Source organism: Eubalaena glacialis, chromosome 1 (genome assembly GCF_028564815.1).
Source record: "Eubalaena glacialis isolate mEubGla1 chromosome 1, mEubGla1.1.hap2.+ XY, whole genome shotgun sequence".
Lineage (NCBI taxonomy): Eukaryota > Metazoa > Chordata > Mammalia > Artiodactyla > Balaenidae > Eubalaena > Eubalaena glacialis.
Genome location: NC_083716.1, coordinates 60,488,232 through 60,512,999, shown reverse-complemented (window position 1 = coordinate 60,512,999; position 24,768 = coordinate 60,488,232). Strand labels below are relative to the sequence as shown.

The window sequence follows — 24,768 nt, the reverse complement described above, 5'->3', positions numbered from 1 at the left end:
AAATTCTATTTTCTCTTAAATTACTTTATGGTTTATTAACGACTGGTGTTTAAATTTAATGGTTTAGGATTTCGAAAAGCCTTGTTTCGTAAGTCTTCAAGTGTTTTTATTGTAATCCTGCTGCCTAACCTTCTGGTTTCACTGCATCCTTCCCCACCCTTGAAACAAGGTCAGGCACAGGCACACGCTCCGGCGCGCACCCCGGTGAGCCCATCCGCCTCCCCTGCTCCTCACCCGCACCTGACAACACTGAGAGCAGCGTGCCTAGAGTGGTGGCCCAAGTCCAGTGGCCGTGGTACTGCAGCTCCCCTCCCCACTGTGGTGTCCCACAGACAGACCTCTTATCTTCAGTCCCAATAGGCTGGTCAGTTCCTTTTACTTCCATTAAGCCTGTGGGCAGTGAAAATCCAGTAAGTCACCACTAGCCGGAGACTTTCTTTTTTCTGTTACCTCTCACAAGGCGTGCTGCTTGCATCCTACAGAATATAAGAGATGAGACCAGCATCTATTTTGTGTCTTAGCAGTGAACTTCATCCAAGACGGTCTTGATTTTTAAATGATTTTAGCTTGCATCATGATTTAAATTACTAGTCAAGAAATTTCAGCTTTTCTATAAAAAATACATTCTATTAAAAATTTAAATGTATTCCTCATGGTTTACATTCAGTAAATGAACACTGTGTACCTATAAACAGGGATCTATGTTGCTTTTTAGGCTTTGCAAATTGAAAATTTGGGGGTTATTATGTTTCTTAGAACTTGAAAACTCCATAGGAAATTCATGTAATTCAGTTGCAGATATTTTTGCCATATTAAATTAGAATTTTAACCATACCAAGCACAGAAGACAAACAGACACTTTCAAATTAGTTTGTTCAACTAAACACAGTAGGTCCTTATGTGTATTTGCTGGACCTTTTCTTTGTTAATAATAAACTGTATGTTTGTTTAGTAAAAAAGAACAACAGCAAAGTGCTTCTTATAGAACGTTCATCCTCTCAACACACATGAAATGCATTTGTAAACTAGGTGAAGCCACCTAGAATTTGGATCCTCTCGAGTCAAGGTATGTAGCCTCCTTGTTCTGAAGTCACTGGAGGCAGGGTCGTGACGGGAAGAATGGGGGCTGTTGTCTGACCTGCTTCTTGTACCCGCTCTATGACTTTGCACAAGTTAGGTTTAACCTCTTTGACAAAGCTTTGTTTTCTCATTTATAAATTGGAAGAGGATTAAGATCATGTTTGCACATAGCACATGATATGAACTAATTTATTTTCTCTAGACAGCAACTTATATTTGTGAATTGCTTTCAGGTGATGCTATTTTATTTATTTTTTAAACTTCATCTCATTGGGTCTTTACTGCCCACTTAGACGGTGGGTAAGGCAGGCATTACTGTCCTTGAACAACTAAGAAAACAGGTTCAAGAGAAGTTTTGTGCTTTGTATGTCCTATCTTTTTCATGGCCAGTCAGTGACGGAGCAAGAACTCGAGCTTGGGTCTCCTGGTCCACATCCCATGGTTTCCCCATTTTCCCCACTGACGTGCTGTTTAATACTGTGCAGTGGCAGAAAAAAGAAGCATACAGCAGTTCTCTGCTGATAGTCACCTTCATTTTCCAATGTGATTATATCTTTGGGGAAAAAAAATGAATCTTTGATTTTTCATCTCCCAAATCATTCTTTTATTTATAGTCAATTAGTCCAAAGAAAGGAAATGTTTTTCATATATTTATGGAAGCAACCGCTATTTCTATGAAAGGTTAGATAATATATCACCATTCTAAATGGATTTTTAAAAACTCCGTAATCCAACAAATAGTTCTTGAATAATTCTTCACCTGAAGCGTGTAAGTTGGATTGCAAACGTTTTATCACTTAGGGTCTCTGCACTGTCACCACTGTTCTTTGGGTGTGAAGTTGACCTCCACTCTTGAGAAAATGAGTGATAGTCTCTTTTCTTGAAAAGAAACCTGAATATATGAGGTATGGCAATGTTGTAATGAAACAGACTCCACAAGTCACACATCAATACCAGCGTCGTTAGTTTTGGCCAGATGTGCATTACATAGCTAGAATTTATCATCCTTATCCTAGTCAAACTTAAAATATCTTAGATTTAAGCAGCCTTTATATTCTTTTTAATATATAGCAACGAGATTTAAAACTTTAAATTAATTACACAGATGAAACAGTAAGAAAACAGTGCAAGATAAACATCTGTAGGTAATGTTGTAGAAGGTGAAGTTCTGTAGAACTTCAGAAAAGAAAAAGATCAGTAGGATTTCCTAGAGGAAGTGTGAGTTTAGCTGCGTCTTGGTCAGAATAGCTTTTTTCTATTATCTTACTGCTAATATCTAAACACAGGTAAATCTGGCATTCACTAATGTTAATATTGTCTGGAGACAGCTAATGTTCAAAACATTAGATGAGACGGATTAGGCTCAATTGGCTTCTGTTGCTCAGAGGATGTGTTCAGGGCTGTTTCTCTGCATCTCGAGCTCTGCTCCCTCTGTATATGGGCTTGCTGTGCCTATAGGCGCTCTCCTTGGAGATGGGAAAATGGCCACTCATACATCTTGCCAGGTGAGCAGTTCCAGCCCCCAGAGACTTTTCTCTCCCAGCACATATATAGAAACAGCCTTCCTGAAGCGTGTGCCCGCCCCTTAGACTAGCTACTGTCACTGGAGGCCTGGGGACTGTGGTTTGGAGGATGTCCCCATCCATGTGAGTAGGGGCGAGGACACTATGATTGACAGTTCTCCAGGACCAGAAGTGGAAATGGGTTCCCCAGAAGAAAGGGAGTGATGTACCAGAGGAAGAGGAGAGAGTGGAAATGTGCACAGCAGCATAAATAATAGCTATCATAGTCTATGACATAGGACTGCAAAACAGTTTTTAAATTGTTCAGCGGGTTCAGGTATGGGGGTGTTAAACGCAGGGGAATACTCTGAGTAATTCTAGACAGTTGGTCCAGGTGTCATTCCCTGTTATAGTTTTTAAAGTAGCAGATCTTCAACTACTCTTTTACCTAATGCACCATGAAAGTATATATTTTGAGTGTCCCAAGTGTTTGTTCTTTGAAATATTTATATGTATCTTTTATATTTGTGCTTTTGTAAGTTAAAAAATATAATCACCATGGCCATCTATTTGGATGTGACAGCCCTCCATTTTATAAAATAATTACTGTTGAATCAAAATTTTTGCTCAACGTGTGCCGTCAAGTTACCTATCAAAGCCAACTGAATGAATGATTAAAAGGTTCAGATCAAAAGCAACTGGCTTAACTTCATGGAGATTTTCATCCTTTAATTTAAAATGTGTCTATGTCTAACTGATTATCTCTCACATTTTATAAAGAAATATTGACGTCCTGTGAAGTATGCAGTGACCTCACTTCTGGCTGTGTGGGCAGGTTTCACTGCAGGCCTCTGAAGCATTGATATTCCTGTAACCTTTGAGGCAAGACGTGTGTGTAGTGTATTAATGAGCTGGTGGAAGTGATGTACAGTAATTTCATCCTTGGGTAAAAACAGATGTGAAAGATTCTGTTTTAATATTTAATCAGGCTCCAAGCCTCTGTTGGCTTGTTTAAGTTGACCTGACAGTATTATACCTGGAAACACTTTGAATTAAACTCTGAGTGCTTGACCTTGTTCAAACGGTTGTAATTTAATAAGGCTGCTGTCTTGGTGGAGATAGCGTGGCTAATAGGCAAATCCTCTTTTGGCTGGGATTATTGTGTTTGTGAGTGCTGTGGATGAGGAGGGCCAGAGATTCCCACGTTCTCACCAGCTTTGGGGAGGAGCTAGATTTGAAGAAGCCCAAAAAGTCTAAATTAAGAAATTGTCTTTTAAAAGACCTTTAAGAACTGGTCTTTTGTTTTAATTTTTAGCCTTACAGAAGTAATGTTTTTAATGTAATTTTAGTTGGGCTCATTTTGGTTGAAAGGAATGAAAAATCATTTATTAAAAATGATTCCAGGTAACACACAATGTAACGCAATTATACTCCAATAAAGATGTTAAAAAAAAAAAAAAAAAAAAGATTCCAGGGACTTTCCTGGCAGTCCAGTGGCTAAGACTTTGCCTTCCAATGCAGGGGGTGCAGGTTCGATCCCTGGTAGGGGAGCTGAGATCCCACATGCCTTGCAGCCAAAAAATAAAAGAATGAAAAAAATGAAAAATAAAACAGAAGCAATATTTAAACAAATTCAATAAAGACTTTAAAATTGGTCCACATCAAAAAAACAAACAAACAAAAAAAAGATTCCAGCCAAGGGGGCTGGAAAATTCTCAGAAATCAAAGGAGCCCTAGGAGAAGCGGATGCTAGCTATGGCTCTCTGTCCATCTGTTTGTCCGTCCTTCCATCTTCCCATCTGTCTGCCCACCCATTCCCTCTGGTCTCTGTGTTGTTGCCTTCCTCTGCATGTCACGGGCTCTGCTCTCCACTCTCACCTGCTGGTTTCCTCACCCTCTTTCCATCTTTTTCTCCACCCCATAGCTTCTTGTTTACTCAGCATTTCTTTTCTCTCAAGCCACCGATTTGTTGTGGCCCCTGTTAGTTTCAGCTCTCTTGTATCCTTTCAGCTCTGGTTCCTGCTGTTAACAAGTTTGTTTCCTTATTCAGATTCCAGATAGTCGGGTGCTGTGTCAAAGCTACTGTGTTTTCTAGAGCAAGGGGTATCCACAGTATCGGTTTTGGCTTGAAAGAAAGTTTGTTTGGACCAAATACCAAGACTTGCCCAATATAAATGCACATATAAATATACATATATTTTTTTTTCTGGTTATGAAAGTGCTGTTACATGCTTATTGGGAAAAAAATGAGAAAAATTAAAAATTAATAAAAATGCAGTTAAAATCTCCTGTGATTCCCACTATTCAAATAGCTAATAACCACTTTGGTATATTTCCTCTCATATTTTTTCTTGTTTACACATTAAAAACTGAATATACATTAAACACCCCCCCCCAATTTAGAATCATATTGGTAATATTTTAAAGGTCTTCATATGTACTACAGTGACATTTGTAGGAATACTCAGGCTGTGAGACTTGTATTAAAAGCTGTGCAGTTTGGTGTGAATATTTTATTAATTCTTGGCCTTCTGACTGATATTAAGTGTGGCATCATTAATCATTTTATATTATCTTCTCTTTGACTTGCATTATTTATCAATCCGTTCGAGAAGAGTTAACTTGTATATATTTCCATCTTTCACAGTGCTTAAGCCAGTGCCTCATATTAAATAGATGTCCAGTAAGTATTTGATCTGTGCTTTTTGCTTAGTTTTTGTTAAACTTAATTTATGTGTGTGCTCAAAATATACTGATAAAGTTCCAGCTCAGAGGAATAAAAGTATCAATACACGTATATATGCTAATATGCTAGGAATATGGAAAAGGAATAGGGAAATATACTAATTGCTTTAAAACTAATGGGAATTTTGAGTCTTCTGTAGAAGCTAGCTAGTTCTTTTTTAGGAGCCCTTCCAGGGTGGCATTCATTTTCTTTTGGGTTTGCTGTGGTCCAGTGTGGTAGGCAGAATGCTAAGAATGACTCCCAATGACCCTTGCCCTTTGTTGTTTTTTTTTTTTTTGAAAAGTTAAAAATTCCTTAATTTTTTATTCCTGGTACCACTACCACAATTTACAGGGCAATATACCTGATGTAATGAAAAGAAAAAGAAAAAGACAAAGCTACAACAGATAAAAGACCTCAGGAATGTACATCTAATTGACACTACATTGCATTAATCAATAGCTGCACTTTTTGCAAACTGTGGCTATGACAGTCCTGAACAAGAAGGGTTTCCTGTTTAAGCTGCAGTAACTTTTCTGACTATGGATCATCGTTCCTTCTGTGGCAGATTTTTACAGTTCCTCTAATGCATTTGGGACGACTGTCTCAAAGTAACCTGCAGCTTTCCTGACAACTCCTCGCTCTCTCTCCTGCTAAGAACTGTAGCCCTTTTCTTCTGAGTTTTTAGAACCTTCTGCTACCATATCCACCACTTCCACCACCAGATCCATAACCACCACCATAGGGACTTCCCGAGCTTCTTCCACCAAAACTTCCCCCCTTCATGGGTCCATAATTTGATTGCTGTTGTCCACTATAATTTCCAAAATCATTATAGCTCCCACCACCACCATAGTTACCTCCAAAATTTCCTCCTTCATTGTAACCATCATATCCTCCACCACCGCCACCATATCCACCACCTTGGTTTCCATATCCTGGTCCACCACCACCATAGCCTCCTCTACTACTGTAACCAGGACCACCGCCATAGTTACCACCGTCGCCTCCAAATCCGTTATATCCACCATCACCTCCTCCATAACTACCTCTGCTGCCACCACCCCCACCACCATAGCCTCCTCTTCCACCAAAGTTTCCACCACGGCCAAAGTTACCTCCACCACCTCCAAAGTTTCCTCCACGACCCATAAAGTTGCCAGATCCACCTCCACGACCTCTTTGTGATCCAGCAGATTGCATCTCTTGTTTAGAAAGGGCCTTTTTCACTTCACAATTATGCCCATTAATAGTGTGGTATTTCTGAACAACAATTTTATCAACTGTATCATGATCATCAAAAGTTACAAAAGCAAATCCTCTCTTTTTTCCACTCTGCCTGTCTTCCATAACTTCTATGGTTTCAATCTTGCCATACTTTTCAAAGTAGTCTCTCAAATTATATTCTTCTGTATCTTCTTTAATACCACCAACAAAAATTTTCTTCACTGTTAGATGGGCACCAGGCTTTACAGAATCCTCTCTAGAAACAGCTCTCTTTGGTTCCACTACACGCCCATCAACCTTGTGTGGTCGAGCACACATTGCTGCATCCACCTCTTCAACACAAGAGTAAGTCACAAAACCAAAGCCCCTGGAACGTTTTGTTTGGGGGTCTCTCATCACCACACAATCTGTAAGTGTGCCCCATTTCTCAAAATGTTCTCTTAAGCTATCATCTGTAGTTTCAAAGCTCAGACCACCAATAAACAGTTTTCTCAACTGTTCTGGTTCCTTTGGATCATGGCCCTCCTCCCCCCGGCGGCGGCGGCGACGGCCGGAGTCGGGCTGGGGGCGACCGGGCGGCGGTTTTACCTCCATTTTGAGACCGAACTCGCCTCTTCCAACTCGAGTTCGACCCTTGCCCTTTGAATAATCCCCTCTCCTTGAGCATGGGTGCAACCTGTGAATGTGTTGAGCTAGCATTCCCATGATTATATTACCTTGCACGGTGAAAGTGGGCAGGATCCAGGTGGGCTAATATAATCACACAAGCCCATTAAAAACAGAGCTTGCTCTGGCCGATGAGAAGAAATAGAGATTTGAAGCTTGAGTAGGATTTGATTAATTGTGTTTTGCTGGCTTTGAAGATGGAGGGGACTATGTGCTGCAGAACGTGTGTCGCTTCTAGAAGCTGAGTGTGGCCCCCAGCTGACAGCCAACAAAGAAATGGGGACCTCAGTTCTAGAACCACTAGGAACTGAATTCTGCCAGCAACCTAAATTAGCTTGGAAGTGGGTTATTCCCAAGAGGCTCCAGATGGGAGCCCTGCCTGGCCAACACCTTCGTTTTGACTCTGTGACACCTTAAGCAGAGAACCCAGTCCAGTCCAGCCTGCCTGGACTTCTGACCTACAGAACTGTGAACTAATAAATGGGTGTTGTCTTAATCCACTGTTTGTGGCAATAGAGAACTAATACAGCCCAGGGTCTTGCTGATTCTTAGCTTTGTCAAATTTTATTTTGATTTTCTCTGCCTATCAAGGGCAGAGCTCTCTCTCACACAGACTCACATTAGCCTAGCTAAAGAAGTGATGTATGAAGTCAGGGGGCTAGTATGTTTATCTGTTTATTTGCCGAAGAAGTAATTGTCCCAGGGACCAGGATACTCCTTTTGAATGGTTGGTTTATATTATGTCCCTGAAGGCAGACCTGTGTAGGAAGCCAAGCTTGTATTAGTGAGCATGGCATCTAACCTGAAGAGTAGATGATTATAGTTTTTCTGTCTCACAACAGGGATGCCTGTGTCCTGGACAGTGTTTAGATGGATGCTGCCAACTTATCTGGAGACTCACTCTATTAGTTTTCAATTGCTGTGTTAACAAATCACCACAATTTAGCAGCTTAAAACAACATATTTGTTATCTCACAGTTTCCATGGGTCAGGAGTCCTGGCATGGATTAGTTGGGTCCTCTGCTCAGGGTCTCACCAGGCCAAAATCATGATGTTGGCTGGGGCTGTGATCTCTTCCGAAAGTTGGGTTCCTCATCCACGCTCACTGGCTGTGGGCAGAGTTCAGGTCCTTGTGGTTGTAGGACTGAAGCCCTTTGCTCCTAGAGGCTGCCCTGCCACATGTCCTTCTCCACAACATAGCTTTTTGCTTCTTCAAGGTCACTTTGAGAATCTTTTATAGACTTACAATCTCTGATCCTTTGAAAAGCCTCCATCTGATTATCAGGTTCACCCTAGATGGTCTCCGTCTTGATGGACTTGAGAACCAATGGATTTGGGGCCTTAATTACATCTGCAAAATTTCCTTACCTTGGTCATATAACTTAACCTAATTATAGGGGGTGAAACCCGTAATATTCATGGTCCTGCCCACACTCAAGGGAAGGGAATTATAGAGGATGTATACACTAGGAGGCCATCCTAGAATTCTGCCTACCACTGCCTTAGTCTCTGCATACATTGCTGACTGACTACCTGCTGTCTGTCACTTTCTTCTTTAGTTGTGTTAATACATCCAGTGTTTGGAAGTCTGGGCTTGGAAGCTGTTTTTGCATCTCTAAAGCTACTACATGGTTCTATTCATATTCAGTATGTATTGATTTTTAAGTTTAAATTTGTGAAGGCAATTTCTCTTATCTTTTCCCTTTCAGTAGTTGGGGGATGGCATGAGGGAAGATGTCTTCACTGTAATTTCCAAGGTCCTGACAACAGTGACCTCTCTTGGTAGTTTTTGTTTGTTTGTTTTGTTTTGTTTTGGGGCTGTGTTGGGTCTTCGTTGCTGCGCGTGGGGTTTTCTCTAGTTGCGGTGAGCGGGGGCCACTCTTCTTTGCGGTGCGCAGGCTTCTCATTGCGGTGGCTTCTCTTGTTGCAGAGCACAGTCTCTAGGCACGTGGGCTTCAGTGGTTGCAGCATGTGGGCTCAGTAGTTGTGGCACGCGGGCTCTAGGGTGTGCAGGCTTCAGTCGTTGTGGCTCGCAGGCTCAGTAGTTGTGGCGCACAGGCTTAGTTGCTCCGCGGCATGTGGGATCTTCCCGGACCAGGGCTCGAACCCCTGTGTCCCCTGCCTGCATTGGCAGGCGGATTCTTAACCACTGCGCCACCAGGGAAGTCCCTCTTTGTAGTTTTATGGTCTAAAGATTTTATATTATTAGAGAAATTCTGCCCTCATTGAACTTTTGAGGACTGTAACTTAACATTCTACTTAATAGATGGAGAAACTGAGGAGAGGAAATGAGTTGTTTACATAGTTAAATTATTAACCATTGAAGAAATGCAAGTACATTGTTTCTTGCTTATTTACATTCTACATTCTCTCAATGTGATGACTTCCAGTAAAAGGCACAGTCTAAAATTAAAGCAATTCAGAAAAAAAATTCTATTATGGCAATTTTGACAGTACCTAAATAAACATAGATGTCATTGTTCATTAAAATGAATGCTGGAGAAACTGGGGGTTTCTCCTGTCTTTTGCTCATTTTCCCTGAGTGGTAGTAGCTTGTAGGTTAAACATGCAGCCCTGGTAATCAGGCTGCCTGGGGTAAATCCTCATGCTCCCATTTACCTCAGTCTCCCGAGCCTCTCTTTTCCTGTCTGTAAAATGAGGGTTAAAGGAGAGTTCGTGTAAAACACTTCATGTGATGCCGAGCACTAGTACTGACGGTAGACCAAGGAGAGATGGCTGAGATGGGAGGCATCAGCCCCAACAGGGAAGAGTCAGAATTGTTTAGAATTGCCAGTGCAAAGTGATAATAAGCAGCAGACTGACTGTAGTCAGTTTATTACTGTTTTTAAATTCTCTACAGACAAGGTGTACCCCCTGTTGCCTGTACCCCGGGTGGACCACTCCTTCCATTCAGCCCCTTGAAATGCCACTGCCTTGCTGGTAAACGCCCCCAAAATGTTTGCTGTTACTGCTTTTCTCACATTTGAGCTGAGGTGGGTGTTTTCATTAGAGAGGAAATGCAAGGTAAACATGGGCTAATAACATTTGTGATAGAAGTGTATAGAAAAATTGATGTAATAAAAATAACAAGACATTTTTAATATGGCTTGTAAACCATTAAGAGTAAAATGTAGCAAAATCTGACCTGAAAGAAAAATGAAGCAGCAACTGATTAATCAAAACATGTTTTTGCTTTTTTCTTTGTCTGGATCCTAAACATGGTGATACTTCAAACATGTGCATGAAGACATGAACTATCCCTTCACTTATTATTTCAGTCTTCCATTTTGTCTATAAACTATACTTAAAAGACTATAGTGAGGGCTTCCCTGGTGGCGCAGCGGTTGATAATCTGCCTGCTAATGCAGGGGACACGGGTTCGAGCCCTGGTCTGGGAAGATCCCACATGCCGCGGAGCAACTAGGCCTGTGAGCCACAACTACTGAGCCTGCGCGTCTGGAGCCTGTGCTCCACAACAAGAGAGGCCGCGATGGTGAGAGGCCCGCGCACCGCGATGAAGAGTGGCCCCCACTTGCCACAACTACAGAAAGCCCTCGCACAGAAAAGAAGACCCAACACAGCAAAAAATAAATTAATTAATTAATTAAAAAAAAAAAAGACTATAGTGAACAAACTTACAGTGTCAACCTGAGCTTGGCAATCAAGATGGTCCTTGTCCCTAGTCTTGGCCTCAACCCACTTTCTCTGACTCATCACCCCAGACTCTGTTCAAATTCATTGTTTCTGGCTCTGCTGGGCTGCTTCTTGGGCTTCAGCCCCTGGAATGCTCTCCATTCTGTGTCCCTAACTACTACCTAAGGCACAGTTCTGCAGTTTAAGTCCCTTTAGCTCAGTGAAGCCTTACCTTCCAGACCCTGTTCTGCATTTTACTGGTGCTAAATCCTTCCTTTAAATTTATAGCAAGCACTTGTTTATAGGGCTCATTTTTTCCCCCTGCCTGCAGTGTTTGTTGAGATTTCACTGTGGTCAAGGCAGGATGATCACTCGGTTCTGCAGAGAGTGGGCTGAACATGGTGGAAATGGTCATTTACTTGCCTTCCTGAATTTCTCTCGTCCCATTCTCTTTTCAGGGTACATTCCTTTCAAATCCACCTGTCTTAAACTCACCAGAAATTGCTTAGACTAAGTGGGCAAGAACTTTCAGAATATTCAGAAGGGACTTTAGGGACCACCCAATACAGAAATCTCTTGAGGGGGGTTACCCTGATCTGTTTGTTTGCACACTCCATTTGCTCTGTCAGAGGTGCATCCTCCACACTGAGTCTGAAACTTCTCTTCATTCTGGTGCTGTCCAGTGTAGTTACACTGAATTTTTCAGTGCAAAGCACTGTGTAAGTTATTCATTTGAACCTTATAAAATTGCTGATACTGGACTTTTTTGGATCTATGAAAATGGCAATTTTATGTGGGTCAATCCAATATAGTCCTCCTGATTCTCTGCTTTTTTTTTCAGTTTATATATTCTACTAGTTTAAATAACCTCCTATCACTTAAATTATAAGTTCATAGTCCCTTTTTTCCTTTTATATATTTTTTATTATTTACGTTTATCCTTACTCTGGGAGACCGCAGGGTTTTGACCCACTGCAGCTCAGATTCTGCCTTGGCTCCTCGTCCCCAAATCAACTGCGAATTCTTCCCCAACTTCTCTCCTTTTTGCACTCTGAACCAAGGTTTCTTTTTTTTTTTTTAATCAATGCTATTTTTTTTTTTAATCAGTCATCAATTTTATACACATCACTGTACACATGTCAATCCCAATCGCCCAGTTCAGCACACCACCATCCCCACCCCACCGCAGTTTTCCCCCCTTGGTGTCCATACGTTTGTTCTCTACATCTGTGTCTCAACTTCTGCCCTGCAACCCGTGAACCAAGGTTTCTTAATCACAATATCCACAATATATATATGAAGAGGTTGGCGGGGGGCAGTCAGTAGTGGGGACATGAGACATCTGAAAAGTAATAGTAAAGGTCGTCATCTTGGCCTTATTAATACGTAAACGAGGCCAAGCCTGTTCCCTAAAATCAGTTTTAGAGTTTATCCTCTTGATTGCGCAGGAGAATTATTCCCTGTCTAGCTCTTTATTGGCTAGATACCAGGTGGAACTGCTCAGATTTGGGTTAGCGTTACACCAAAACTAGACTCCCACATCCTTCTGGGTAATCCCCCTGCTTTGTGCGAAAGCTCCTGGCTCACCTCCTCCCCCTCGTGGCTGTGTGCATCTTCCCCTTAGCTCTCTTGGGTTCTGCATGGATACTGGCCTTCTGATGAGGAGGGGGTTCTATGGCAAAAGGTACTTTCTGACTTAAGTTTGGACCAGCTTGAGTTCTACAGCAGGCTTAAATTTCTTAAGGTTTTTCTTCATATTTCATGTGTGCTTAGTGTTCTTTACCTGTTCTTATTTCAAAGGAAATTTCATGGAGCAGTTGTAGTCCTTACAGGATGAACAGAGGGCCCAGCTTCCAAGCCCCACCCCAAAGCACTTAGATCCCAAACTACTTTGAGGGGGGAGGTTATTATGCTTTTGAATTCAGCTATCTCATCTTTCCTCACGTTCTCACTGTTTTACTCCTGCTTTATTGAGGTTATGTATTTATTGAGTAGGATAGGGCAAAGGGAGACCTCCCTCCCATTGTCATTGCTTTACTAATCAGTCTACTTTGGTTATTTATATTTTAGTCTTTCAGTCAGTTAGTGAATTCACCTAACTGCCTTACACTTATTTTTCTCTCTTCTCCATAATTATAGCTTGAAAATAATTTGTCACCTGCCTTATTAAGAGGAGAATTGAGCTTAGTTTTTGAGGTTTAGTGCCTAAGTAACTCCATCCTGGCGTTTAAAGATATTGATACTTTACTTCTGGGTACGCAGAAATAATCTGTTTAATTTTTTCTAAAGTTTTTTGCTGAGAGTGAGTGCAGTATTTTCTTGCCTGTTATTTTCTGAATTTTCATCCTTAACTTTGTTGTTGTTGGCATTTGCTCATATTCAGACTTCTGGCATCTCAGCCACTCTCCTTGACTTTAAAAACTTAATTGACTGCAGGTCTGCTACCTCCCTGGTAAGTCCTCTCGGGTTTAAGAGGAAGTTTGCTGAGACCTGGAAACTTGAACTTGTATAAAACAGATATCAACACTCATCTTTTATGGATGAAGGCAGGGAGTAAATACACATACATACAGAAGCTAGGTCCTCTGTTAGCATTTCTTCCCTGATCTTGGGCTTGAGCTGTTTGTCTTGTCTAGCCTCCCCTTTGCCATTTTCAAGATCCTTTCCTTTGATTCTTGATAGAGGATCTTGGGTATTTTTCTTCATTCCTGAAAGAATATGTTTTTAAAATATATTTTGAGATTGGTACTTTATTATGTAAAGCATCTTTCCTCTAAAATCTTCAAAACAACTTTATTTTTCTTTACTGTGGGTAGCCTGGCGGAGTAGGATATGTGTCAAGATATTTGATAAACAATGTTTGCATTCCTCTGGGATTCATGCTCTTAAATGACAACATATATGTGTGTGAGACTTGTGTGCATGTGTGAACATATTTTTTTAAGTTGATTGAACATAATTTTTAACTGTCTTCACTTACTTTAGAACTTAGTCCACCTGCTGTTCCATGCCATTTTTATAGAACCATGTCATTTTCTCTTGATGCATTCCCTGTCTTTCTTCTCATCATGATTTTTAATTTTTATTTATTTATTTATTTATTTAGGCTGCGTTGGGTCTTCGTTGCTGCATGAGTGCTTTCTCTAGTTGTGGCAAGCGGGGGCTACTCTTAGTTGCAGTGCACGGGCTTTTCATTGCAGTGGCTTCTCTAGTTGTGGAGCACGGGATCTAGGTGCACGGGCTTCAGTTGTTGCGGCACGTGGGCTCAGTAGTTGTGGCTCACAGGCTCTAGAACACAGGCTCAGTAGTTGTGGTGCACGGACTTAGTTGCTCCGCGACATGTGGAATCTTCCCAGACCAGGGCTTGAACCCATGTCCCCTGCATTGGCAGGCGGATTCTTAACCACTGGGCCACCAGGAAGGTCCCATGATTACTTTTTTAAAAGCAGATTCTATTTTGTAAAATTATATTCCCTTTTATATTACAAAGGATTTCTAAACTGGTTTCCTTCTAATCGTGTCTTCAGTAGCTATTGAGTTCAGCCTTCAAATATCCTAATTTCTAGGCTGTTTGGGCATGTTACTCAACTGTTTTGCATATATATGTGTGATAGATAAAGGTTGAAGAGGATAGGGTTGGAGGAGGAATCCTAACTTTCAGTAGGTTTTCTATTAGTCATTCAGGTATATCATTTCCCATATTGTGAGTATGTTAACGCAGCTCAGCCATGTATCTTGTATTTAGCTCTCTGCCTGTATTGTAGAAAGGTTATTTATTATATGAGCATTTGCTTTCTCTTATTTCTCCCTCTTTTTGTCAGTTATCACAGATATGATTGCAGTTTATAGTATGGGCAGCCATGTCTAATTTTTAGGCTTTTGGAATTACAAAGGAGGCTATGATATATTGGCCTGTAGCGTTGCCTAATTACAGTCAAGTTCATTAATGACCCATGTGAGTTAGTGCTCTACCTGATGTCTATGTCTGTGTGTGTGTGATGGAGCAGAGTGATCATGGCACATGGGGCAGACCTGGCAGGACTCTCCAACATGGTGCCCCAGCATTGGCCCCAGGGGAGCCAGCAGCTGGAGCAGCATCTGCTTTTGACAGCAGGGTGTCCTTGTTGCTATTGATTGGGTTGTTCAGTCAAGTGCAAAAAAAATGGCTCTAACCATAAACGGTAGTTATATGATAATCCCGGAGATAAGTGTCATGTGAAGTGTTACTTGCATTTGAGGGTGTAAAGAGAGGGAAGGGGGTAGGCAGGTGGTTGGAAGGAGAAGTTTGGTGTCACAAGCTATTCGGTGGAAACTCTGCAGATAACTTTTGTTAGGGAAATCTGAAGTCAAGCACCCCCCACCTAAACTTCGAAATAGATTTCAAAATATTCACATGATGTTAATTGCTTCTAGAATTCACAAGGATTGAAATAGACTTGGGTCTTGCTGCAGAAGCACATTACCTGACGTTAGTCGAGCAACAACTTGTATTTTAGAAATTTGCCCCTTTCAGAGAGTGCACAAAGGTGGAAGAAAACTTGTATGCCCGAGTCCCGCTAACAGATCTATCAATACATTCAGAGACAGGAAGCAAGCTGACCTGCGGAGATCACCCAGGCCTTTCCTGCCAGAGGGCTGCGCCCAGTGCCTGAGTCTCCTGTTACCCAGTTCTCTTAGGCCAGTACAGTAGACCTGTCCTCAAGCCCAGCATGAACTTTACGTGTTATTTATTTAGCAAGTCTGTAGCATTTTCTTCATACAGTCTATCACTGTGCTTTCTCAACATATAATTAATTAACCCAGAAATTAAAAGACCTGTGACAGAAAGCAGATGCTGTTCTCACAAAAAATGAGAAATAAAATTCAGTCAGGTTTATTATTTAAATGAATTCTTTTTAAATTGAAGAATTGTTATGTGGGTAGCTTTCAACATAATTTTCTTGATATTAGATGTGTAGAACTAATTTGGATTTGGTTAATTCAGTATTTATCACATTTAATTATTATTTACTGCCAAGGTTAAAGCAATTTATTTCTTCTGGAAAATTTTAGGATCTTATGAGTAAGGGACTTCAGCCAGACTTGGTAACTTTTTCAAAGTAGCTGGCTGAAGAAATTAGGAATTTCTTTAATAATGAGCCATCTTTTTTTGAATTCAACAATTTAAAAGGCCTGAATAGTTAGGTTATGATTCTAGTGTACCCTTAGTGCAAATTGATCTTTTTCCCCCTGTTGACATATTCTGCTTTGTTTTCAAAGTCTAGTTTATGCAGTTTCCTTAAAAGCAAAGCAAACGTCTTTGAAATACAGCTTTTCATTAAAACCTGTTCTTACTTCGGCAAAAGTAGTGATAATCATAATGATAAACCAGTACTATATGTAGCTTAAGAAAAACATCCTTATAAGTCTCTCTGTGTTTTTGAAAATCATGCTATGGGCTGATAAATGCATATACTACCGCATCCCACTGTACATTCTGGCATTCTGAATTCTCCTCACTTCCTTGATCTGCCATGCTCCATGTGCTTCCAGATCTTCCTTCATGTAAGGCGCCTTACCTGCCAAGAACCCCACTTCCCACCTTCACTCTCTTTGTCTAGCCAACTCTCACTCATCCTTTAGACCTCAGGGTCAATGTAAGGTATCTGGGAGGCCTTCCCTGACCAGGCTCTGAGCTTCCATTGCCTCCTGTTTCTCTCTCACATAACATCATCACATTTATTAGTGCTGTCTCATTATAAACCCCAATAAGGCAGGAACTGTATCTTTCTGTGTCCCCAGTACTACCACAGTGCCTGGCACATACTAAGTTGCAGTGAATATCTGTAGAATGAAAGACTGTTTCCTTTCTTGTCACCAGTCTTTCAGATAAAGAATTATCTAGTTACCTTTGTCTTAAATTGAAAATAATTTAAAGGTTACATGTGCTGGCAGATCAATTCAAATACACCGCGCTCCAATATTGCTGCCCATTGCCACTGTTATCGGTATTCCAAAGGTGATTTAAAATTCACTTACATTGCTTGGTGATATGTAAAATGTATAATTTTTTTATACTGGTGTTGCCATTGTAGTGACCCTGCGAGATATCATAATGCCTTAATGGTAATGTGTCTTGTAGATCCGTTTGCATTTTCACTTATATCTATAGTTCTAAATGTTTTGTTGAATTGGTGCTTTCTTTGATAATTCTCATTTTTCTCTAAGTTAAACTGACCTTCTCACATTTGTATTTTTACAATCTCAACAGTTTTATCAGGGACATAGTTTCCTATTGTATTCTCTAGCATGGCACAGTGCTTTTATATAGAGCTTGGTTTCATGTGCAGTGATGAGTCAGAATGAAATATCTGCACAGTAGTACTGGATTTCATGTAGTTTGATTTCCATATTCTTCTGTATATCACCAAGTTCCACGTTATCCAGGGAATGCTTATAGAAGTGGCTCAGAGTCCAGTATCTTTATTGACTGTGCTGGCCATAGACATATTTGCAGATATATTAAATTTGCTTTGTAGTTTTCATATACTTTATTTGCTTGGCTTTGTTTTTTAATTATACTTGATACATGTGTATATGAATTCATTCTTGGTAAAAATTCAGATAGTGTAGATCTGGTAATGGTTCCTTTGACCTATCCCATTATTTATTTACTTTGTATATCTGAACACTTTGTATAAAACTGAACATTTCTTTGTGATGTTTCTACAATTTGATAAAATAACTCAATCCAGCAAGCACTTTAAAGAAATTATTTTGAAAATAATACAGAAAAGTTACAAAAATAGTAGAGTTTGTATATACCCTTTACCCAGCATCCCCTAATGTTAACCACTTACATAGCTGTAGTATGATTATCAAAACCAGAAGTTTATTGGTACAGTACTATTAAACTAAACTACAGTCCTTATTTGAGTTTCACCAGTTTTTCACCTACTGTATTTTTTTGTCTCAGGATCCAATCTGGGATCCCACATTGCCTTTAGTTGTTGTTTCTTCTTTGTCTCCTCCAGTCTGTTACACTTCCTCATTCTTTCTTTCATCACCTTAGCAAACAGTTTTGGATACTCACTATGTCTTAAGCACTAAGATTGGTGCTTGGGGGTAGGGAGATAAAAGAATGGAAAAGATATGGCCCTTACCTTCTAGGTCTCATGAGGTAGACACCATATACAAGTGATGAACATAATGTAGTACCTTCTATAAAAGGCCTTTGTACTATCTGAATAAGAGGAGAGAATTAATACTAACTCATGGGGTGATAGTGTTGAGGCGGCCTTTTCAGAAGAAAGGACATTTGATCTGGGTCTTAAAAAATGAGAGAACTTTTCTTCTTGGAGAACTGGCATGGAAGAAGACATTGTAAACAGAGACAACAGTATTTGGCATGAATGCATGACAGACAGACTGGTGACTGTGTAGACTGGCACATCACTTAATAGAAATGGAGCATAGGGTATGTGGAGAACAGAGTGAAAGATGAAACTAGTAACACAGTTAGGAACCACCTTTTTTCACTGCTTTTTAGTAATGTAGATATATTCTCATACTTATGAAGTAAGTTTTGACTTTTTTAAAAAATTTCAAGTTAACCATGCTTATGGGCATTTAATTTGTAATTAGTGTTTCTAATTTTAGAATGTATAACATAGAGATTTTATTGTCTGGACAAACAAAGGGAACAAATAATTATGTTCAGCTCTTGTAGTAGAGCCTAAAATCTTTAAAAATATCCGTTAATAATACGAATTTATTTTATAATATCTTTGAGCACCTATTATATGACATACACTTTTTTAAGTGAGGGATATAGCAGCAAAGAAAACAGAGAAAAATTCCTATTCTTGTTCCAGTACATTCTAGTGGTTCTTGTTGTAATATATTTGAGTTAACATGGCAGGGCAGTTTGTCAAACATTTGTTTCCTGCCTACCTTATGTAATACACGGGATTAAAAAAATGAATAAATATATGACTGGGTCTTAAAGAAGAAAAAGAGTTTTATTGAGTATAAGTTTGCTGGTACAAATAATTTTATCTTTATCTTACATTCATTCTTGAAGATTAGTTTTGCTAGGTATGGAATTCTGGGTGGTTATTTTCTTTGAACACATTGAAGATGTTCCATTGTCTTATGACTTCATTTGTCAAACTAAGGCAAATGCCTTTTCTCTTGTTGATTTTTAAACTCTTTTCTTTGGTTTTTATCTTTGAAGTTTTGCTATGATGTGTCTAGATATGAATATCTTTTTATGTATTCTGCTAGGGATCTGAAGATTGGTATCTTTCATTAGTTTAGAAAAATCCTAAGCCATTATTTCTTTATACACTGTTCCTGCTTCATCGTCTTTCTTCTCTCTTTTTGGGTTTCTATTAAAAGATATGTTACAATTTCTCACTGTATACCCTGTGCCTCTTACCCTCTCTTCTGTATTTTTCACCTTTTTCTCTGAGCCATACTCAGGATTTCTTCTCAATTGCAGTTTACTAGTTCATTCTTCAGCCGTATCTAATAAGCTATTAAACTCATTTATTGAATTCCTAATTTCAGTTATTGTCTATTTCAGTTATAGAATTTTTATTTAGTTATTTTTCAAATTTGTCACATTTTATAGTTGACAGTTCCCTACCAAATCTTTAAGCTTGGTTTTTATCTCTTTGAATATAGTAAATGTAATTGTTTTTTAATCTTTGCCTGTATTTTCAATACAGGCAGACCTCAGAGATATTACAGGTTTAGTTCCATAACACCACAATAAAGTAAATATTGAAATAAAACGAGTCACAAATTTTTTGGTTTCCTAGTGCATATAAAAGTTAGGTTTATACTATACTGTAGAATATTAAGTGTGCAATAGCATTATGTCTAAAAGAACGATGTACATACCTTGATTAAAAAAATTTTGTTGCCAAAAAATACTAACCATCATCTGAGCCTTCAGCAGGTCATAGTAACATCAAAGATCACCAGTCACAGATCACCATAACAAATACAGTATTAGTGAAGAAGTTAGAAATATTACGAGGATTACCAAAATGTGACACAGAAACATAAAGTGAGCAAATGCTGTTGGAAAAATGACTGTGATAGACTTGCTTAATGCAGGATTGCCACAAACCTTCAATTTGTAAAAAATGCAATATCTATGAAGTGAGGTATGCCTCACTACAATAAAGTGAGGTATGCCTGTATCTGAAATTTCTGTGGGTCTGATTCTGTCCTTTATTGTTTCTGCTAGTTCTGACTTATGGTGTCTTGTCTCTTCATGTGCTTGATTATATGTTGGATATCGTTTTTGAAAAAACGTTTATAGAATTTTCATGTGCTCTGCCTTAATGCCTAGATTGAGCAGTTTAAGGCCTCTTCAGCCCAGGTTCACAATTCAGGTGTTGTGAGTTGGACTGCAAATCCATGTGTAAGCTGGTTGCTTATAGTTCCCTTCCCCCCATACATGTGACTCAGCTTACAGTAGGGGTTGGCCTACTAGAGACCCCAACTTCTTAGGCCCCAGAGGCCACCACAATTTCATCTCAGCTTCTCTTCCTGGATTGGTAACTAACTTTAGGACAAAAGTGGCTCTGAGTGTTGGGCTTATCTCTCTGGCCTCCTGTCCTCACCAATCTTGGACAGATAATCCAACCCTATCTTCTTAGCTCTTTGGTGCTTGTATGAAGATACATTTCTGTTATCCAGCTTGTTACGTTGTCTTTAGCAGGAGGATTGGTATGAATTGCCTATTCTCCCATCACCAGAAGGGTGCCTCCGGTATTTACTGCCTCAGCTAGACAGTTCAGTATTTTAGTTGGATTGTTTGTTTTTTAACATTTGTTTATCCTGGGTTTTTAACCAGATCATAAGCTTTGTGGATAACGCTTTGCCTGATATTTCTTATCCATCTCACATAGCATTTAACATAATGGTAAGTAGATAGTTGGTCCTCTACAGCTATGTCTTGGTTGATTGGCCGATTAAGGGGCAATTTTCCAACCTCCAGTGTTTTCTCCTCTGTGTTCATAAGGCTGCTTTTGTCCCTCAAAGAGAGATTTGTTATAATTTAAAAATAGCCATGTCGATTTTTCTCTTCTCCCTTGCTGTTCCACCTGAAAGGTGGGATAACCCCAATTAAACTAACCACTAAAACCCTGGCACAAACTGGTACCCAGGGAGCTTTTCTTAATTTTAATTTGTATGTATTATAAAAGGAAAGATTATTTGGATGTTTTAGAAATTCAAAATTTTGGTAATGAAAATATTTATGTAATGATTTCTCTTGAACTTGATTTGCTGTGGATTTATTTTTGTTTCTTTCATTTTGCCTTAAGATCCAGTGGTTTCCTAATGTAAATGGATTACTGTAATCCAAGTATTTTTTGACTGTAGATTTTTTTAAGCTTGCAGTTCTCAAGTACAGCTGTCTCTTGCTCTTTTTTGTGCATGTTTCTAGTATATTCTAACCACTGAGTAAGAAGGGTGTCACCTAGGAAGTTGTAGATATGCTTTTCTTCTTTTATTATCTTCTGTTAACATACACTGAATACCTGGTATATTACAAATGGACTTGCCTATTATATTTTCACTTCCCTTCCAAATTCGTCCTTACTTTGGTGGGTGGAGGGCAAAAGCAGGACAGCAAGACCCTTATAATTCCCCCTCACCACTGGTTCTTCTGTATTTTTGGCAGTTCTCTAGTGGCTGCTTGAACTATTGGTTGTCAGACTGACCTGATTTGTTTCACTTGTAAACAAAATGGCTTAAGCCACTGTTGATTTTTGTGGCAGCTCAGTTGCTTGGAGCAAGGTGCTAATGAGACATGGGTCATAGGTCTGGGCTCTGAGTGGGTTGGTAAGCTTTGCTCTGGCCCATGGCCACAGACCCTGACTCCCCCCTTACCAGCTGTCTTGCACATGTATGCCATGGCTCATTATGGGGACAGAGCAGGGGGTGTAGATAAGACAAGGCAAATCTATCATCTCTGCCAGAAAAGACAACTCCTACTGATAGGTCAGTAACCTTTTCGTTGGAAGAACAGCACATTAGTATTAGCTTCCGTGGATGTGTCCATCTGAGTCTTTTTCTTAAAATAACTCTTGCGATTGTATGGGCTGTCTGAAGCAAGTTTAGAATACTGCTCACATTTTAAAACATGTTTGAATATAAGAATGGCCTTTTAGTTTGTAAAAGATCATTATTCTCAATCAAGAGATTTCTTACTATCAATCTCTAAAATAGAAAAGTAATCTTTAGAAGTCAAATTGGATAAAGCACTAGAAATAAACTGTAAAATTGCTATTAGGAAGAAATCATCAAGTTTAGGAAATGTCTCCCAGGTCTTTTTACCCCAACTGACCCCCTCCTAAAAGAAAGGAAGGAAGGAAGAGAAGAAGGGAGGGAAGAAGGAAAGAAGATAGATATAGATAGGTAGATGCTCAAAAAAAGAACTTATCTAGAAAAGCTTACAAGTTTACTCTTTACTAGAGCATTTTAGCAGATAATATCTTGCAAAAGGACCCAATGGGTAATTGAACAGATATTCCCTGTAGGAGCTTAGCTTTGATGGTCTGAATTAATCTGACTAGGAATTTAGACATTTCTTCATGATATGTTTGGAGTCTATAGATGATCTGATTCTTTTGGGACTTGAATTCTTAACTTACATGGTGTAAAGCAAAGGGGAGAGTGTGTGTGTGTGTGTGTGTGTGTGTGTGTGTGTTACTTCCTAAAGGTATTGCAGGCCTCAAGATAAACTTTTTGGCTTATATCAGTGTATGCTGGAGTATGGTATTGTACCACTGGTGGTGGACCATAGACAAACACTTCATTCCTGTGGTCATACTTTTATTTTTATATGTTTTAGGGGGGCAAAACCTGCTTCAGACCTATCATTTCATAGATATTACTGCTAAAGATGAGTTTCTTCTTAAATACATTTTTTTTAATGTATTTATTTTTATTTATTTATTTTTATATATTTTAGGGGGGCAAAACCTGCTTCAGACCTATCATTTCATAGATATTACTGCTTAAGATGAGTTTCTTCTTACATACATTTTTTTTTTAATGTATTTATTTTTGGGTGCGTTGGGTCTTCATTGCAGCACCCGGGCTTTCTCTAGTTGCGGCGAGCGGGGGCTACTCTTCGTTGCGGTGTGCGGGCTTCTCATTGAGGTGGCTTCTCTTGTTGTGGAGCACGGGCTCTAGGCGCACAGGCTCAGTAGTTGTGGTGCATGGGCTTAGTTGCTCCGCAGCATGTGGGATCTTCCTGGACCAGGGCTTGAACCCGTGTCCCCTGCATTGACAGATTCTTAACCACTGCGCCACCAGAGAAGCCCTACATACATTTTTTTAAAAAAGAGCAAAAGTGAGCCAAGTTAAAAACATTGTTAAGAAGATAATAGCACTGATGATGTGTAGATGAAGCAAAATTGCTGAGGATGGTCTGGGAGTGACTGAGGATTAGAAAACGCTGTCTGGATCGTACCCTGCCACAGAGGAAGCTACAGGCCCTCAGAATCAGGCAGAGGTTATTGGAAAGATTCAAGTCCCTAATGTTTAGCTAGAAGGTGAATAAGTTGGTTTCTTAAGTTCCTCGTTATTTATTAGGTGTACCCTCAGGTAGGATAATGAGAGTTATATTTAAAACAGATCTTTGAGAAATAAACTCAAGACAATTTTATTGACAAATCATGGGCAAATAATTCTATTACTAGAAGTAGTATGGAGAAGGAGTGGAAGGAGAAGGAAAAGTCTGGCATTTATTCATTTATTTATTCATTAAATCAACTGGTATTTCCTGAGCACCTGCTGTATGTCAGGCTCTGTTGTAGTCATTGGGGATACAGCAAGGAACAAAACAGGCATTTCTCTGCCCTCATGAAATTCACTTACATTCTAATGGGAAGAGACAGATAATAAACAAGTAGATATATAGCATATCACCTGGTGATGAGTACTACGGAGATAAATAAAGCAGAGTTAGTGAGTGACAGGATTGGGGAGGCAGGATTGCTATTTTAATTAGTTTGATTAGGAAAGGCCTCCCTGAGAAAGTGGCATTTGATTCTGAAGGAAATGCGGGAGGGAGCATGCCGTGCATGGGGAAGGGAGTGTTCTAGACAAAGGGAATAGCAAGTGCAAAGACTCTGATGATGGGAGTGTGCTGTGAACTGTCTGAGAAACAGAAGGGAGGCCAGTGTGGCTGGAGTGGAGGAGGAGAGTAGTAAGAGATGAGGACAGAGGGGAAGAAAGGCCCCAGCTTATGCCAGGCTTTGGGAACCAGTGTAAGGCCTCTGGCTTTTCTGGGACTAAGATGGGGAGCCTTTGCGAGGTTTTGAGCCATGAGGGCCATGATCTGACTGACTTAGTTTTAACCAGATGTTCTGGCTGCTGTGTTGAGAAGAAACTGTAGGGTGGCACCAAGGAGGCCAGCTAGGAGGGTAGGGCTGTAAATCAAGCAGGAGGTAATGGCTTAGGCTAGAGTGATGGTGGAGAGTGGTGATACGTGAACAGATTCTGGATATATTTTGAAGTAGAGCCAACAGAATTTGTAGATAGACTTCGACGTACAGTGTTAGAAAAAGAGGAGGCTTCAAGGTTATTGGCCTGAGTAACTAGAAGGATGAAGTTTTCCTTTACTGAGATGAACAGAGGAGAGGAAAGGGGGGAAATGGCAAAAGGAGAAGGTGGACTGTACCTTTAAGTTTTTAACTTATTTTTGTTTAAAATAGCCACACCTCTCTACCCCGTTGCACACAAAGGACCTGTACTTGCCTTTATTCCGAATTTGTTACTGTAGATTTCCTGGAATGCTTTTTAAAAACTATAAATAAAGTAGTCATAATATAGCTCATTTTGCAGATTTTTAAAAACGTCCTTCATAAGCTGTTGGCCTCCAAATAGCAATGTATTCTGCCAATTTGGTGACTAATTGGGTTAGAG

The 24,768-nt window shown here is 39.8% G+C and overlaps 2 protein-coding genes across 2 annotated transcripts in view; one reads left to right on the top strand and one right to left on the bottom strand.

Moving 5' to 3' along the window:
- The window catches only part of KAT6B (lysine acetyltransferase 6B), a 169,966-nt gene that overhangs the window by 53,609 nt on the left and 91,589 nt on the right, over nucleotides 1-24,768 (top strand).
- On the bottom strand, nucleotides 5,612-7,158 carry LOC133095559 (heterogeneous nuclear ribonucleoprotein A3). Its single transcript, XM_061197222.1, has one exon. The coding sequence runs from the start codon at nucleotides 7,126-7,128 to the stop codon at nucleotides 5,992-5,994; it is 1,137 nt and encodes a 378-aa protein (XP_061053205.1). The 5' UTR covers nucleotides 7,129-7,158; the 3' UTR covers nucleotides 5,612-5,991.